Raw genomic sequence first — 17055 nt, 5'->3', positions numbered from 1 at the left:
CAAAAAGCTTCATCTAATCTTGGAGGTCATGCAGGATTAATTTAGACAGCACAATGGCACTGTATTCAGAATAATAATTTTTGTCACACCAGGCTTATCTTAGCCAACAAGATTTTCATGCCAGTGGATACAGCTATCCCACATAAAATGAGGTACAGACTTAGCTAGACTATTAAAACTGTACCTGTTTTTATTTATTTATTTTATTATGATTAATGCTTTTGATAATCAACTGAAATTGAGATTTCCTTTTCTATGTTGGGAATGGAATGCAAATGTCAAAATTTTCATAATGCAATAAAGGAATGTCAATCTGGATTTATATCCTTTTGCTATTTTTTATGAAAAAATAGCAGGTTTCAGGAAATATTGGTAAAAATTTATCCATGATTTATAGATTAAAAGTTGTTAACTTTTCTCAAGTACATTTAAAACATAATGTCAAGAAGAACTACCTTCACGGAAACCTTATTGGCGAGTCCATCTCTAGATTTACGGTAACCATTTTCTAATTTGCCTTCCCTTTTGCCGTCTTTGTCTTTTTTCTCAGATTTTTTCCTTAGGCGGAGTGCTGTGTGCCAAGATGACGACTTCCTGAAACCAGAACATAATACATTGTGATTACCTTCCTGTGAATGATTTTGAGTGGAAGAAGTCAACCTGGAGGAAAAGAAACCTGGGAAAAGAGAAGCCCACTTCAAATGATAGTGAGAATGATTTAACGAAATTATGAGGTTCTTCTAATTACCACTTTATGAGGAATATGATTTCTAACATCACTGCACAATAGGGGCAGGCCACAAGTTACTAAACTGCAGCTATGCCTTTGGTTTTTTGGCTATTTGTAAGGTAGCTGAGGGATACAGTGGCCCTGGTTCTGCTATGATGGGCTAGGATTTTTTAGTTTTTTTTTTTAAATAGGACATGTTAACCATATCCAACAATTTGGAGGTAAAAGAGAAATGTGATAATAAGTTAGAGATATAAAACATGTTAATTAAATCTCAGCACTGTAGCTTTCAACTGGAGTTTTCCAAGGTGCTGTAACTTCTTACCCTTTGTTGATCCACAGTGGTTAGGGCAAGAAATGTCTTACGAACAATGGATATTTTACCCATGACTTTAGAGAAATAACATAAACATTATACTTCATTAAACCAGTCTCAGTAGGTAAAATAACTATTTTAGTAAAATACTTATTTTACAGTTTTTATTTGTATTGTAAAAATAATTGAATTTTTTTTAACCAATGTGCAAGAAATATAATCACACAACAGTACCACCACAACAGGAGCATCAGGGAAGTAGGGAACACATACATACATGGAAAGAAAAGAGTAGTGAAATAATATTTATTTAATCTACTCTTTGAAAACACATTGTGTTTGAGTGAGCATGTATCTCCCCTTCCCAGAGAAGAAGAAATTGTGCTTACATATCATAAAAGGAGCCTGGCTTCTTATCATTGATGGCACAGCGATTACAGCTGATGATTTCTGGCATGGGGTTTCAACTAGAAGATTCAGATTTATTCTGATAGGGAGGTTCACATAAGAGGTACTCTTCAAGATATTTAAGGCTCACACACTCTCTCTTTATATATTCATTTTATGTATCTGAGAATTGGACTCTGGCTTAGGAAAGCTTGTATCGCTAAGCTACCACAGGACTCTGTTGCTATTGTAAACTAATGAAGTCATCAGAGAAGCATGCATTACACCTACTTCATTGTTCCATCAGAGTTATCAATAGTGACTGCACTGGTGTGCCCTAGGACATAGCCGGGGATCCAGCCCTCGGCTGCGGGGCACTGGTCAGTGGCGGCTCGGAACACCAAAAACATGTTCTGTTGGTTGCTGGCTAAAATTTGCACGACTTCTCCTTGATAGACATTAATCTCATCCTCCTTCACTGCCGTATAATCGTGTGTCACCAGCATGGTGGAGATATTGCTACTGCTGCTACTTTCACTCTGTAGATGAACCAATTAGGGAGAGAGAGAGAGGGGAAAAAGGAGGAAAAAGTTGATAACGCAGACAAATAGAAAGGAGACATGTTTGATAAAAGACTGTTACCTTTTAAGCAGCTATATGACAGTGAGATGTTAAATAATGAAATTGAGCACTGTTATCTAAGTAAGTCTGCAACAAGAATGGTCAATATGAAGACTATATTCTAATTTTCTATTACTAAGTGCAATTACATTATTTTTCTGTTAGTATAGTAATTGTTTAGCTTCCTTTCTTGTGGGTTGGCAGCATGGTAAGCTTGCATGTCATGATGTATGCAAAGACTTAACTTCTGTACATTTTTATAAACTCTGTTTTCATTTTAAAGTGAAAACAGATGACTGAAGAGGGTATGACTCACTGTACTTCCTCCTGTTAGGATACAGGAGCCTCAGATTCCAGGCTAATTGCAATACTAGATGGGACTCTAAATTGCTAAATACAATGATAATGTAGGCCAATGATTTCCTGGGATTCCTAAGGATGGATTAAGTTCCCTTAACTGTGTGATGTAACTTTCCCCAATGTACGGCACTCCTCCAAATTTTTAGAACAATGCTCTGGGAAAATGGGAGTTATAGTCTATTTTCTGCAAAGCAACAGACTGGGAAGGCTGGAGCCAATGCTAGGGCCTAAAGCCCCAATTGGCTTGTCAAGTGTCCTTTGTTGGCTCAGCAGGATATCCTAGAATGAGTGTCAAAATCTTCCAAGGGCAGAAAGCTTGAAATCAGTTATAGATATATACTGTATACATTTCTGAAGATTGTCTTAAATTATTCTTATCCACAACCTTCAAGCAATAGAGGTCTCCAGTAATAACATATCATGATAACAATATATGATTGTTTTTGGTTCTACATGTATGTAGATGTATTTCGACAATCATATCTGAAATGATCACTTATGGATGCAGAGATGAAAGTACATCCTTTCTATGAAAAAATTCTCAAGTGTAGTCCTTCACATTTTCAGATAAAATCAGAAAATATTTTTATTTGAAACCATGAATTTGCTGATTTGCTAAACCAACATGTGGTCTCATTCAATTTAAGACAGCTTCATGTATACAGCTCACTGGCCATTATGGGAAACCTGAGCATTTACTTTTGCAAAGGGCAAACCTTCACTCATTGAAAAATCAAGTTTTACCTTCCTTTGGAGGTAATGAAAACTTTTAGTATTACTAAAGTATCAAGAGCAAAGTATCTCAGAGACTAAAATCTATAAATAGCTTCAGAAACTGGAAATGAATATCAAGCCAACTCACTTATATACTGATTTTGATTCTGCAACTCTGATTAATTACACTATACCTTTTCATTGTGTCCAAGAACTGTTGATTTATTAAGCTGTATTTGAAACTAGGATTTAAGATGCTTTTTAGTAAACTGACATCCAATGACCCTTTCTCCTTTCAGCTATTACAGGGCACTATGGCTGAAAGAGATCAAGATCCAAGCGTTAAAAACTACAGTGAAAGCTAGGATTTCTTAGGAAACTAGAGTCATTTAGGAAGCTGGGACCATTGTTCTTGCCAATGATTTCCCATGCTCAACTTAACGTACTCAGGCAACATGACTGTTTAAGATTAAATGTTATGATAATTTAATTACATCCAAAAGTTCTGCAAAAAGTGATTTGCAGACTGGATGTTGCCATCCACTGACCTGGAAGAAGAATGCTGCTTCCTTATCAGAATAGAGTTCCTGTGAAAAAAATTTAAACAAGGGAAACTGCTAATGCCGAAAAGTGGCTTGGTTTTTTTGGTTTTATCTCAAGCGTTGCTTCTTTAGCAAATATCAAGTCTTCCACCAAAAAACAGTAGCCATACTTCATTGTAAATAGCGTTTTGTTTCTAGGCACTCTCTTAATTGATGTTATTTTTTAAACATTAAGACACAAATTCTGTCATTTGCTCTACATGTCTGTACACCTATGAGTCCAGAACCCTAGTTTTCATATAAAATGGGGAAATTGCTTCACATCACATTTCCCCAGTTCAATTTTGATACTTTCACTTTGATACTTTGCATCAATTAAACAAAGGAACACATTATCTTTACTCGAGAACAGCCCTTTTACATTGGCTGCCAAGCTGACATTTTTTAAAGAAAACAATTAAAAAAGGCACGCCACAGCCAAATTAAATAACAAAATAACAATAGGAGTTGGAAACAAGAGGATACATGCAAAGCAGAAGTTCTGACCCTAAAGCTATGCTCTAGTAAGTGAAAGAAGAAGCATCAGGAGAATGCTGTATTGTTAAAAAAAATGGGTAGTGCATGCTTGCAGTAACGTTTCTGAAGGCCATGTGATATGTAACTGATGGTGTGCAGAAGCTGTGAAAGGAGCTGTAAATTGTGCAGTACACTGAAATAGGGAAAGGACAAGAACTGGTATGTATCCATCACATTCCCCATAAGCAGTGTTCATTTTTAATATTCAGGTCTCCTTTGAATAACATGCTGTATGTTCAAACAGAAGTCCAAAACAGAAGCTGTAGATTTTGTGGGCAGACAACCATGCCGTTCCCTTGCATACGAGATAGTGGAGCAGCTAAAAATGAATGAATCTGAAATTACTCTAACGCATAGCTTCTTAAACACTTAGAGATATAAGTGATGCACCTAAAAATATAGATTGGTTATGAATAGCGCTGTATTTGTGCATTCGAGAGCACTTAGGATCTGTTTTTTTCATGGAAGATTCTTTGCCCCACTGTATGCACATTTTAAAGATAGCAGGTTAACAGAATGTTGCAGTTCAACTGAAATAAAAAAGAACTCAGAGTGGCAGTTAAACGAAACCTCTGTGTTCCTCAGAATGCCAGATAACAGAAACAACAGGGGAATGGGGTTGAATTCAAGCCCTGTTTGTGAGCTTCCTGGATACATCTCGCAGGCTGCTGTGGAAACAGAACGGGCTGGAGTCTGGATCAGCAAGGCAATCGTTTTCTTCAAACTTTCATCAGTAAGGAAACAATAACTGTTGTGCTTGTATCTGAACAGAGGAGGAAGAGGAAACCCTGAACAAATCTGCAATGGAAATACAGAAGATGCATAAATTGAGCTCCACCATGGTGGCTGTGCACAGCATATTAAATTTGTGCCTTCATGTTAGATGAAAGAAAGCGAAGAGCAAAGTTAGTAGAAACCAGGCTAGCAGACCTTTTTTTTTCCCAGCAGAATGAAGAGTTAGAAAGTTTTTCTGTGTATCTGTATACATACTGCAAGCCTATGTCTTCTGTATACACACACAGATACGTCTCTACCAAAATTTGACAGAAAAGGTTGGAGCAATTTATTATTATTGCAGAGCAGTAATACAGCACTGGAGAGCCAGAAGTTAGTACGGAGATGATGGCCACGCACAAGAAAGGGAGATGGGGAGATTTTTAGAAGAGCTCGCAGGATAGAAGGGCTCCGGCTCTTACCCCATTACTCTGGGTGGAGTGTACTGATTGCTCGCTGGTCGAGGAACATGTGCTCATGCGGTCTGTGTCCTTGCTGTGTGAAGAGTGGCGGTGGACCTGGCGCTGGAGGGAGTCACTGTCCCCGGGGAAAGTGAAGGAGCCAGGGCGGCTGACGGGGGATGCTGGGATGGAGCTCCAAAAGGAGCCCTTCTGCAGGGGGCTGCTGGGTGTAAAAGCTTCCTTGCCAAAAGGAGATGGGAAAGTCATTGCAGAAGGAGAGTTGATTGGTGAGATGGCTCCTGGTCTTGATTTTCCCAGGGTCAATGGTCCTATGTTGCTCCTTGAACGGTTCTCCTCCAAAGTCCCGCGGCATTCCCTCTGATCTGAATCTGCCGAGCCACAAGTGCTTCCAGAGGTCTTCCGGGGGCTTTCCATTGCTCTCATCTTGGGGATCTTCTCTGTTTCTCTTTCTGGACCATTCTGCTGCACACGGGACGGATGCCTGCCTGCCTGGCTAAAGCCGGCCTCTAGAGTGGTGGTGTGGGGAGGCAGGGAGGAATTGGGAATGGACATACCTGACATCTTGTCTGCCTCTGCTTGGACTGAAGCAGCAGAGGAGACCAGGACTGGGGAGTGGTGTCGGACCGGCTGCGGGATCCGGGAAGGCCTGCTACGGCTGGAGCTGGGGATTCCAGTGCAGGTGCTAGGGCCACTGTTGCTGCTGCTGCCGCCTCCAGGGCCACTGTGGTTCCTCTGGTACTCAATGGGTGATGTCAAGGCTGCAGTTAAAAAGAAATCACATAAAAATGAAAGACGAGGTAAAGCAGTCATCTTTCACACTGCAAGCTGAATTTGGCTAGTAGACAATAAGTAGTGGTCTTGATTGACAAGACTGGCATCATCTGTGAAACAGAGTTTATGTCCCTCTTTTGAAGGAGAAATAGCCAACTAGCAAGCAAAAGAACAGAAATAAAAATAATATGAACAGCATTCTTGTTGGTCGTTCCAATGCAATGTACGTTTTTATATGTCATATAAATGCTTTGCCATGTGAGTCAACAGAAGTAATAATTTAGGTATGAAAAATACAATTAACTAAACACTAAAGCCTGCAATGTATATAACATAAAGTTTATCTCTATTACCTTACCTACACATTGATTGTTGTTACTACAAAATGGTATAAGAATAAAATGTATACAGAAGCTATCAAACCTAAACAACTTGTTTATTACAGGTAGTCCTCTGTTAACGACCACTCATTCAGTAACCATCTGAAGTTATGATGGCCTGAATGAGTGGTACTTATGACCAGTCCTCGAAGTTCTGGCCGTCCAGCACCCCCATAGTGACATGACTGCAATCTGGGCACTTGGCAAACGGCTTGCACTTATAACAGTTGCAGCGTCCACATGATCACCATTTCCAACCTTCCCTGCCATCTCCCCACAAGCAAAGTCAATGGGAAAGCCGGAAGGGAAGGTCGCAAGTTGCTTGTGTAAGTCTCCTCCACCCATCAGCAGCCACCCCCACCTTGCCTGCTTGTGCTGGTTACTCACACATTCTTGTGCACCCTCCCCTCCCAAGCAGCAACCATCCCCACTCTGCCACACTGGCTACCCATGCAACCTCCCCCATCTGGCAGCAGCCACTTACCTGCCTGCTGGACTGCTTGTGAGCCTCCTGTGACTTGCAACTTCCTGCTGGCTTCCCCATTGACTTTGGTTTGGGAAGACGGCAGGAAGTTGTGAGGCGGTCCTTGCTTAACGACTCACAATCCTCATTTAACAACAGCAACAGGGACTGCTGTCACTAAGCGATGTGGTCATGTGACATCGCACTTTACAACTGCCTTGCTTAGCAATGGATGTTCCAGTCCCAATTACCATTGTTAACCGAGGACTACCTGTAGTGAAATGGCAAATGAGAAGCATCTAGAATACAACTCTGTAAATATAGAAGAATTATAATAAAGGAGCAGATAGAAGGAAAAAAAATTCTATATTTATGCAGAGAAAATAGTGTTAATTTCTGTATATATACTTTAGCAGTGGAAATAATAATACTAAATTTATATGCCACCCAACTCACAGTGACTCTGAGCAGTTTACAAATTGTTAAAAACATTTAAAAAAAGAAAACCACACAAAACAAAAATGGCTTGTAGACCATCAACAATCCATTTACTCATAATACCCCCAATGCAAAACTCATAGAAATGGATCCATTTGTTCAAGGGCAAGGCTTATGGCATCTGTTTAATCCCTTAATCTCCTGCTAAACTGTAAAATGTAAAGGACTGACAATGATGGCATGAAGCTATTGATCATGACTGCTGAGGCCCTCAGCCAGGTCATAAGGACAAAATAGAGGTCCCAAATTTATTTTTGAATCCAAAGTTCAGTGTTATAAAGGAGTACCTGAAATACTTCGGATGTTCAAGAGCTGCTGTATTTGAAGCTAAAGCAACAATTCAATTTTATATGAAACTAAAAAATATGACAATGGTTAGTATTTGCAATATGTATGATTCGTGGAATAAAGAACTGGAATATACAATCATGAAAAATCAACAAGCCCAAGCTTTAATCAATGTTAAATATTATTATATCTTAATGAAATTAAGTCTTGCTTGTGTTTATTGGACTTCCCAAAGAACATTTTTAAAAGGATCAGAGTTGTGTTGGAATTGTACAAAATTTGAGGCCTCTTAGACTCATATGATTTGGTTGCATTCATTTATGGCTTCCTTGGTTTCAAGTAATTACATATGCTAATAGAACTTTGGAGAAAAATATAGTCATTAAAAATGCAAATGTGATGCTGAATTACCCTCCAAAAATATGGAATTTGACATTTTATGAAGAACTCTGGCTCCATCAAGCCTGGGGTTTGGCTAAGAGAAACCTATGTGGGTGGAAAGAAAACAAAATTCCAGATGTGAAAGAGTGGATTTAAGATATGTTTTCTTGTCTATTTTTGAAATGTCTTTATATTGTACAGAAGAGAATATGAAGCAATATGTTTCTATATGGTCTAGATTTAACAGTACATTAAAGAACTGAGCTGGTTGTATGTTAATGCTATATGGATAATTTTCTTTTAGTTTACTTTTATAACTATTAGCCATACTTTTTATTCTGTCACCGCTACTGTATCATTTTTATCTTTGTTAAATTTCACTAATAATTTTTTGAAAAAAAAAGCAACTATGAGCAAGTATGATGTTAATAACCTGAGTTACTGAATGGCTGGTACAGGAACAGTTAAGGTGTGTAACATGATTGTCTGTTTGAAACTTTTTTCTTACAGAAATGAATATTCAAAATTAACAAGCCAGGTTTATAAGAAACAAAATAATAGCAATGAAAATGGAAAACAAGCATGGCACCATATATTAAAAAATTAATATCAAGCTATGGGTTATTTTGCAAAAATTAAAAAGTCTTACAAATATAGGTTATAGTAGAATTTCTTAATATTGTGCAGCAAAACAAGAGAGACTCATAAAACAATAAAGATCAACTACTGCTTACTGTCCTAACAGTCAGGAATCACACTGAGACAAGGAGTAGGTCTCTAGTGTTTATTACTGCTACATAAGACCAAAAATCCTAACAAACTGAAGAAGCGTGGGAAAACCCAGACAGATAAACCCCAAAAGTTAAGGCGGGTCTGTTCTGTGTCTCTTTGAATGGCTGCTTAATTCCTCAGTACTACGCATGCGTTTTCCCCCCTGGATAGAGGCCCCCTCCTGCTCGCCATCAGTACTCATGACACTTACATTATCCATTTATAAGAAATATTGGCGTAATAGTCACACAAATAATGGATAGAAAAAAAAATGCATATTTGAAATGGTTTGATACCACTGAGTTGTCTCCTGGTTTACTTAAAAAACAGTGAACACCCAATGATATAAATAGGGCTTGCTGCTCATCTTGTCCTATTGAGTTCAGTGAGCCCATTTTATTCATTCATTCATTCATTCATTCATTCATTCATCAAACTTCTATTACCGCCCATCTCCCCCAAGAAAGGGGGAGCCCATGCCACTGGACCTATTTTAATGTATTTTAAACCAAATAAATTATGGAAAATTATTCAGGAGACTGCTTAGGAAAAGCCAGAAGTCTAAGACAGGACAATACAATACAAGACAGGACAATACAATACAAAACAAAAACATTCAAATAGTGTCAGCTTTTACAAAGGTGACTTGGATACTCATTCTAGTATATTCTTAATCACAGGCAAGATAACCACAACTAGGTGGCTGACATTTTAAAAATTAATCTCCGTGTGAATCTGACAGTAGGCTACTGGAGAAAAATTAGTACCTCAAAAACATTTCTGCAAGGATTGTCAAACAGTTATGCCTATCCCTACAATAATCTGAAATATGTAAACATTTTTAATACCTACTAGACAACCCATGACCTGCTGGGTCATCCTTTCAGAGGTATTTCCTTACCTAAACAGAGAAACACAATGACCATGGGCAGGCAAAAAAGCAGCAGGAGCAGCTTCTGACTTCCTGTCAGCTTCCCCATTGATTTTGCTTGCCGGAAGCTGGCAGGGAGCATTGGAAATCACTCCTCCTCCCCCTTGGCTGACCCATGGAACTGCCTGCCACTTTGCTGGGGGGAGGGGGAACATAAGGGAGCCACAGACTGCCAGGAAAACTACATCCTGGTTTTCCATCCTGGGGTCTCCCCAACAGCCCCCTCTCCAGGGAGAAGAGGGCTCACCCATTTACCGGCAGTGCCCCCCTCATCAGCCCTACCTCACCAGCAGGCATCTGAGACACTTCCTTGTCCTTCCCTCATAACCCACCATCATTAAGAGATTTCAAATTTCAGCCTTATTTTCAAATCAGCTGCTCACCGCTCATCCGTTGGGCCTTGCTGCTGGCTGATTGGGTGCAGGGCCCAGAGGGAGGCAGGAAAGAGGGCAGGGATATGCCCCTCCCATCTTCCCTTGTGCCATGCAACCTACAGGTTTTTGGGAAGCATAGTCAGAAGATGCAGTGGCATTGAAGTGGCCACAACTTTGCCAAATATCAATCCCATGGGAGTAATGAGTCCCAGATTTTGGACATTCTTTAAGTTAGCCCATTTGATGTACTTTGCTTCAAAAACTGTTGCCATATGATGCACCATTTCACCCAATTGAAGGTTACAAACAGACAAACAGACATGAGAGTTTTAGTAGTATATAGACGCATGGATGATTTTAGCAAGAGTCAGGCCAGGTAAACTTTTTGGACAATTAAGCTAATCCTAAAATGGTTATCTTACCATTTAGAAAATTACGCTGGTTTTCCAAGATTTGGTTGATTTCATGGATCCACATTTGACGTACTCCTGGACTGGTGGAATGCAAAACAAAAGTCTCCATGACATCACCTGCTCTTGACGTTAGTGCAAATTTACATGGATCGTTGTCTACATTTTCCTCCAAGCAAAGGCAACTCACCTTTATTTAGACAGAAAAAAAGGAGGTTATGAATGTATCATTTTAATCCCCATGTTATTATTTTTGTTTAAACATAGTATATTCTAACAGCACCAGTAACTGATCACTAGTGACTGCAGACCTTTATATACCTGAATGAAGCCAAAGATGCAGAGTTGCAATAACATAATTCACAAATATCTGCCAGCCTGAACAGTCAAGTCACTTGCAACTATACATTAGTCATCCGTCAAACACTGAAATACAACCAACTTGAACAGCAAAACAATAACCTATTTTTGAAAAAGCTTATTTTTTTCATTAAATCCGCCCCCCCCGTCCTTTCTCTTTAACAGTACAACAAAATTGCATCAGGTCATAGAGAAAATTCAGATGATACGAAGATGAAAAATGTATCAGCTCAGTCCTTTCTTAGTTTTACCAAAGCTTCTCTGCCTGGTTGTTTAAAGAACTGTTCTAATTTGTATCTGTCCAAGGAAATACAGCAGGCACAGAAGAGGATTTTTATATTTTGACACCAAATGACTTGAAAATGATTAGGAGTCATTTTACACACAGTAAATTTTGAGAAAAGGAACTCTGTTGGTAATCTGTAGAACCACCAACGTGGAGTAAGTGCTATTCACTTATAAACTATAGCACAATTTGTTCTTTTCATAAATTATCAAACACATAGATGCAACTTCAGGAAAATACTCATGTTAGTTAACTTCAGAACAAGTATTAGTACTTTGGAACAAAGTTAAAGGTAAGGCAAAATTATACCAGCTATTATGAATAACCACACTCAAGCTACATTCTAATCTCAACAAGCCATTTGACAATCTGTGGTAAAATAAAGAATCAGTTTTGGAGAGGGTTGGGTTTTAATTTAGGAAATTCAGATTCTAGTTCTCCTTAAAGATCAAGAAGTCCTTTCTACTCAACAATCCACACAACAGTAAGAATTAAATGCTGCTCTGGCTTCCTCGTGAAAGGGTGGATATACAGTGGATTGAATGCTATTCCAAACTGTGTTACTGATAAGAGAATCTGATATGGTTTTATAATTAGAGTTTGAAAACTCAAAAACTAGATTCAGGAAACCATTCAACAGATGGGCTAATGAAGAATACAGAACTCATTTTATTCTAAGGCCCAAAATATTTAAGGGACTTAATCAGAGCAGCTATTCACATTAGCTCTTCTATATAAGTTCAATGAACACAGAGGTGTGGGAGCTATTTTGGATTTCCCCCTTGCTTTCTTCTGTGTATTTTGCTTCACTCCATGTAATTAGTCTTTGTTTCTGCATGATTCCCAATTGCAGAAAGAGCTGTTCTATATATGGCAAGCACACTGTAGTACATCCAGGCTGATGTTCCTCCCCCGTCTTCCCCTCATTCAGAACTGGGAGCAATTTCTGATTCTTGAAAGACAGTGATTCCTCCAGATAAGCCTGAAGTAAACACAGATTCAGTTAAACTATGTCTTACTGGGCTTAGCTATTTTGATTGGGCTATTTGTGCATCGTAACTAGTGCAAACCATAAGCCTTTTAGCCTGAAGCTGTGTATCACACAGTTGCAGGATGTGGGGTGAGAATGGGACAAAACATTTCATGGGTCAAATGTGGCTTCTGGTTCCTAGTAAATATAATGTCAGTCATAAATTAAAGGATAGTTTCTTTCAGATGTAATGGTCTGAATGATGGAAAGCAACAGGAAGGATGGCTGGACAGAAAGTATTCAGAGTGAAAAGATATTTCAACTGGCCTCCCCGATTTGTTTTTTGAGCTAGTAGTTATTCCAAACTCAGTGTCACAGGACAATCAAAATAGAATTAAAATGCCATTCAAATTCTCTGTCCAACTGCACAGTTGAACACACACACACACACACACACAAATACCTTGATACTGTTTTTAAATAAGAATCCTGGTGTTGAGAAACCTTTCTTTTTATCCAGAGGTTCACTGAATATCACAATCTGCTCAAAGAGGAAGACACGTCTTTCTTTGCAATGTGGCAAGAGCCCTGAATCTTGGTCCGTAACCATGAACGTATCTTGCAGTAACAGCTTACCCTGTGCAACGATTTTACCCTTAAAACAGGGATCAAAATAAATTTAATTAAACTTTTTAGCCCATCAACTGAAACAGGTAGCTGTTAGTTGTATACCCAAACTATTAGTTTCACGTGAAACAGTATAGTTCAAGCACACCTACTTTCTTGTATAACCCCTCACAAAAATTAATAATTTATTCCCAAAGCATCCCAATTTTGAGGAAAATGAGGAGAATCACCCCTGAAGAAAACAAGAACAGAATTTAACTGAAACAGAAATGGTCTTTCTATATAATATTACACAATTTTTCACAGGATTCCAGATTTCCTCAATATATATCTATATATCTATATCTATATCATCATCAGTTCTGTGCAACAATTATGTTCAGGAAAGTAACTTCCCATCTTACCTTATTCATTGAATTTCACATGTGTAAGGATAATCTGCACTAGCTTTATCCAACAAGCATCTGATCTAAGCCTAGAAACACTGTTTTTACATATTCTGGTCAAACAACTCCTACAACTACTATGGTAGAACAAATGAGAACAGGTTCTCTGAAAGAATGGAATGAGGGACAAAGAGAAGAAACAATATATTCTGTGTCTGGGCCTAGCCTTCAGAAATAAGGATCATGGTTCCTATGGCCATTTCTATCCTAAGGCTCTGATTTTCAGCCAACATCACATTCTTGGGTCTGGATGGAACTGGGACAAGGAATTGTAGTTGGATCTTAGAAGAAAACCTTAAGTTTGAACAAGTAAGAACATTCATAAGAAACTCCCAGGTGATTGTAAAAGAAATTCATTACAAAGAAAGAGTACAAACCCAAAAGAACTTACATCAAACCCTTGTAAACGACCAACATTCATCATGTCATTGCACCGTTTTGGGACAATGCACATTACTTCTACGGCTCTCTGTTGAATAAATGGAGAGAAATTAAAGTACCAGTTGTACCCTCATCTATTACATGTACCAGATTCTTTACATCAGTTTTTTTTCCAACTATGCATCCTCCAGATTTGTTACCGCCTTCCATTACTCCCCATCAGCATAACTCAAACAAGATCTCGTAGCCCTAATGTTAGGATTTTGTGTCACAGATACTATGTTTTTCTCCTATATCCACAATATACTATTTAGAATAAAGTGCCAGAGTTATGGTCATTTTTATGAGCCTAGGGACCTTGTAATAGTTGTTAATGGAAGTACTGAAAGGACAGCACCTAACAAAGTGGTATTCCATCACAATATAAATTCTTGAAGCCCCTTAAAGATGGGTTAACAATTCATAACTGTTATTGCATCTACAGCTAGTGCCATTTTATCTGATGCAGACCAGCTTGCTGAACAGTCTGAGGTTTCAACCACTGACAGAAAGATAAAACACAGAAGGAGCTACAGTGTCTGGAAAGGAGAGGAGGGGTGATTTGGGTTTCTGCACCTCACTAAGAGTCAGCCACTACAAAAACAAACAAACAAACGAACACCAAGCAGTTATATGTGTGCTGCACTATATACATGATTGGATCCTAACCATGATGGGGAAAATAGCTGGCAGAATTCATAATGTGAAGGCCAAAAGGGAGCAATGAGGACACCAGTTATCCTCAATTCCCTCTCATAGGATCAGGTGAACACTGACTTGGAGGATCAAGAGCTTGTCCTCTCACAGGGTTCCTGAGATTCATCAGACTGCATTTTTATCTCTCTCTCTCTCTCTCTCTCACACACACCTAGCTACACATACATTGCTAATGGTTGAAGAGTGCCAAGACAAAATGACATCTTATCCTGAAGTAAAAAACACTGGGACAAGAAGGAGTATGGCACTCCTAAACAGTGTCTCTATTTTAGAAGTGTCATCTCAAGGCCTCTGACCAACCATCATTTTCCAGTGTAGAAATTGTATAACCTACTATCATCTTTACATGAACAGTGGGGTAGGGGGAAAAGCATTGATTTCCTAATGATCAGTATTTAAAAGACTGTTAACAGATTGTTATTACTATAAGACTTACCAAGATGGTGTTAGGAACAGTTTTAAAGCAATATTTTTATTGGTCTGGGACCATAAATACACTTTAAAAATAAGCAACTTTTTTTTAAGTACCTCTAATTCTGTTGTATCAAGATTAGCTTTTTTAGAGTACTTGAGGAAATCCTGTGAAGAAAAATCATGGAATTAGAAACTTCTCTTTAAAGCAGATGAACAACTAAAGTGCAAAGCCTTCTTTTTCAGAAACAGCAGATAATAAAATAGATATTTATCCATCACTTATTTATAGGTTTTCTATGAAGTCCTGATGACATTAAAAGCTTAGATAGTAGAAAGTTCAAATGGTAAAAATACAGTCTGTTTCCTGACTCTTTTTGATTGCAGGTACACCTATCCAATAGTTAGTCTTCCATCTGCTGTACTGAACTTCCATTTTCTTAGACAATACATTTTTAAAACAGAAAAATGCATTCCCCAGTAAACATTTATTTGGTCTTCATTATTTGTTTATCTTTTCACCAAATTAAGACCTTTGTCCCTCTAATCTCAAATAATTGGTTAATCTAAAAGTGTTCAGTAAAATTCTCAAAGATTTTCTTTGTATATTCTGATTTTATTAACATTATTATTTACTTAACATTGATAAAGTTTTGGTTTTATATCTTCCCACCTTTCAGTTGAAATGTTTGGGTTTAAATAGAGAGTAAATTATAGTGTAGCCTCACTGCTTTGAAGAGAAAGCATAACTAATAATTTATTCTGATCTAGGCTGTCATCTCTGCTTTCAGTTCTTTTGTGCTTCAACTGTGCCACATTCTACTGGTCTCTTCTCTCTAGCTTTCTCTTGAATTTGAACTTCAGTCTTTAAATCTCAACTTGGACTTGTCTTTTCTTATCTTGATCAATTATCTTGATCGTTCTCTTTGATTCTTGCATTGTTATAATCTGTTTACTCCACTCCCCATGGCCCCCTTAGTGTTTAGAACTCTCTCCTTTCATATATTCAGCTAGCCTTCTCTTTGTTTCAGCTGCCACCTTATCTTTTGTTTGAATTGACTATCCTTATTCTGGGTAGTCTTACTGCGTTCTTCCAAATTTCAAATACAATTTCTCTTTCGTCAGATTCTTTAGATAGGAAGTTTGTGGGCAGAAATTTCATTTTATATATATTGGTAGTTAAATATAGTAGAGGAAGTTAAGAAGATAAAAATGATATAGTAATACATGGTACTAAAGATACATGGTAATAGGCCTATGCATGCTTCAAAAAGGATTGGTAGTTGGACTTAACTATGAAACATTTTCTCATTACTGAAAGACAGACCCAACAGGAAAGAGTTAAGTCCACCTCTTCTGGCTAAAAGGTGGGGCTTAAGATTTCTTCTTGTCCTTTGTAGTACCCCCTACCCCTTCAGCATTAGCTTCAGCTCAATTTAATCCTTTGTTATTGACTAATTCATTGTAACAACATAAAACTTGCGAACAGCAAGAACACATGGGAAAATGGAAGAACAATGTGTAACAGTTAGCAAACACGAGTTAACAATTTGACCTTTGGTTGTTTAACCTGTCCCTAAATCTATCCCCTTTTTTAGAGTGGGATTGTTGGGACCGTCATTTAATGACCAAAATGGTATTTCATAGTAAGCCTAACTTTTGTCTTGGTCATTGAAGATGGAACCAATAGGAAAGGGATATGCTATAACAATTTTCCCAGTAAACAGTTTTCCATCATAGCACAGAAACCAAAGGACACAACTGTGGAGGTATGCTTATTTTGTTATAATGTTTAATGAACATAAGATTGTTCAGCCCAGATTGTCACACTACACATGTTTGTTAATAGACCCCTACTATTGATGTAATCAAATAGTAATGTAATCAAAAACTGTCATGAGTGCCGTTGAGCTGAAGACATCAGCGCAATGGCACACATGACAATAACGAGGAAGCAGGGGAAGGGGCTCAAGATAAGCAGCCATCAGCTCACAAAGAAGAAAGAAGAAGATACAAAGGCTAAGCGGATCGCGAGGCACACCCAAGCTGTTAGCGCTAGCGCAACGGAGATCGCCCAGCTGACAGCAATCACCGGATGAATAAGGAAAC

The 17055-nt window shown here is 38.2% G+C and overlaps 1 protein-coding gene across 1 annotated transcript in view; it reads right to left on the bottom strand.

Annotated features, from left to right (window-relative positions):
* The window catches only part of TRIO (trio Rho guanine nucleotide exchange factor), a 268321-nt gene that overhangs the window by 21749 nt on the left and 229517 nt on the right, over positions 1-17055 (bottom strand). Inside the window, exons 44-50 of the mRNA XM_063298754.1 lie at positions 15064-15114; positions 13790-13867; positions 12789-12980; positions 10722-10899; positions 5443-6200; positions 1725-1972; positions 456-594 (exon numbers count right to left, since the gene is read on the bottom strand). Of these exons, the coding sequence (XP_063154824.1) occupies positions 456-594; positions 1725-1972; positions 5443-6200; positions 10722-10899; positions 12789-12980; positions 13790-13867; positions 15064-15114 (1644 nt within the window). The remainder of the gene's footprint in view (positions 1-455; positions 595-1724; positions 1973-5442; positions 6201-10721; positions 10900-12788; positions 12981-13789; positions 13868-15063; positions 15115-17055) is intronic.

This window comes from Candoia aspera, chromosome 3 (genome assembly GCF_035149785.1).
Source record: "Candoia aspera isolate rCanAsp1 chromosome 3, rCanAsp1.hap2, whole genome shotgun sequence".
NCBI lineage: Eukaryota > Metazoa > Chordata > Lepidosauria > Squamata > Boidae > Candoia > Candoia aspera.
Note: the sequence above shows the minus strand (reverse complement) of the source record. Positions and strands in the feature narration are given on the sequence as shown.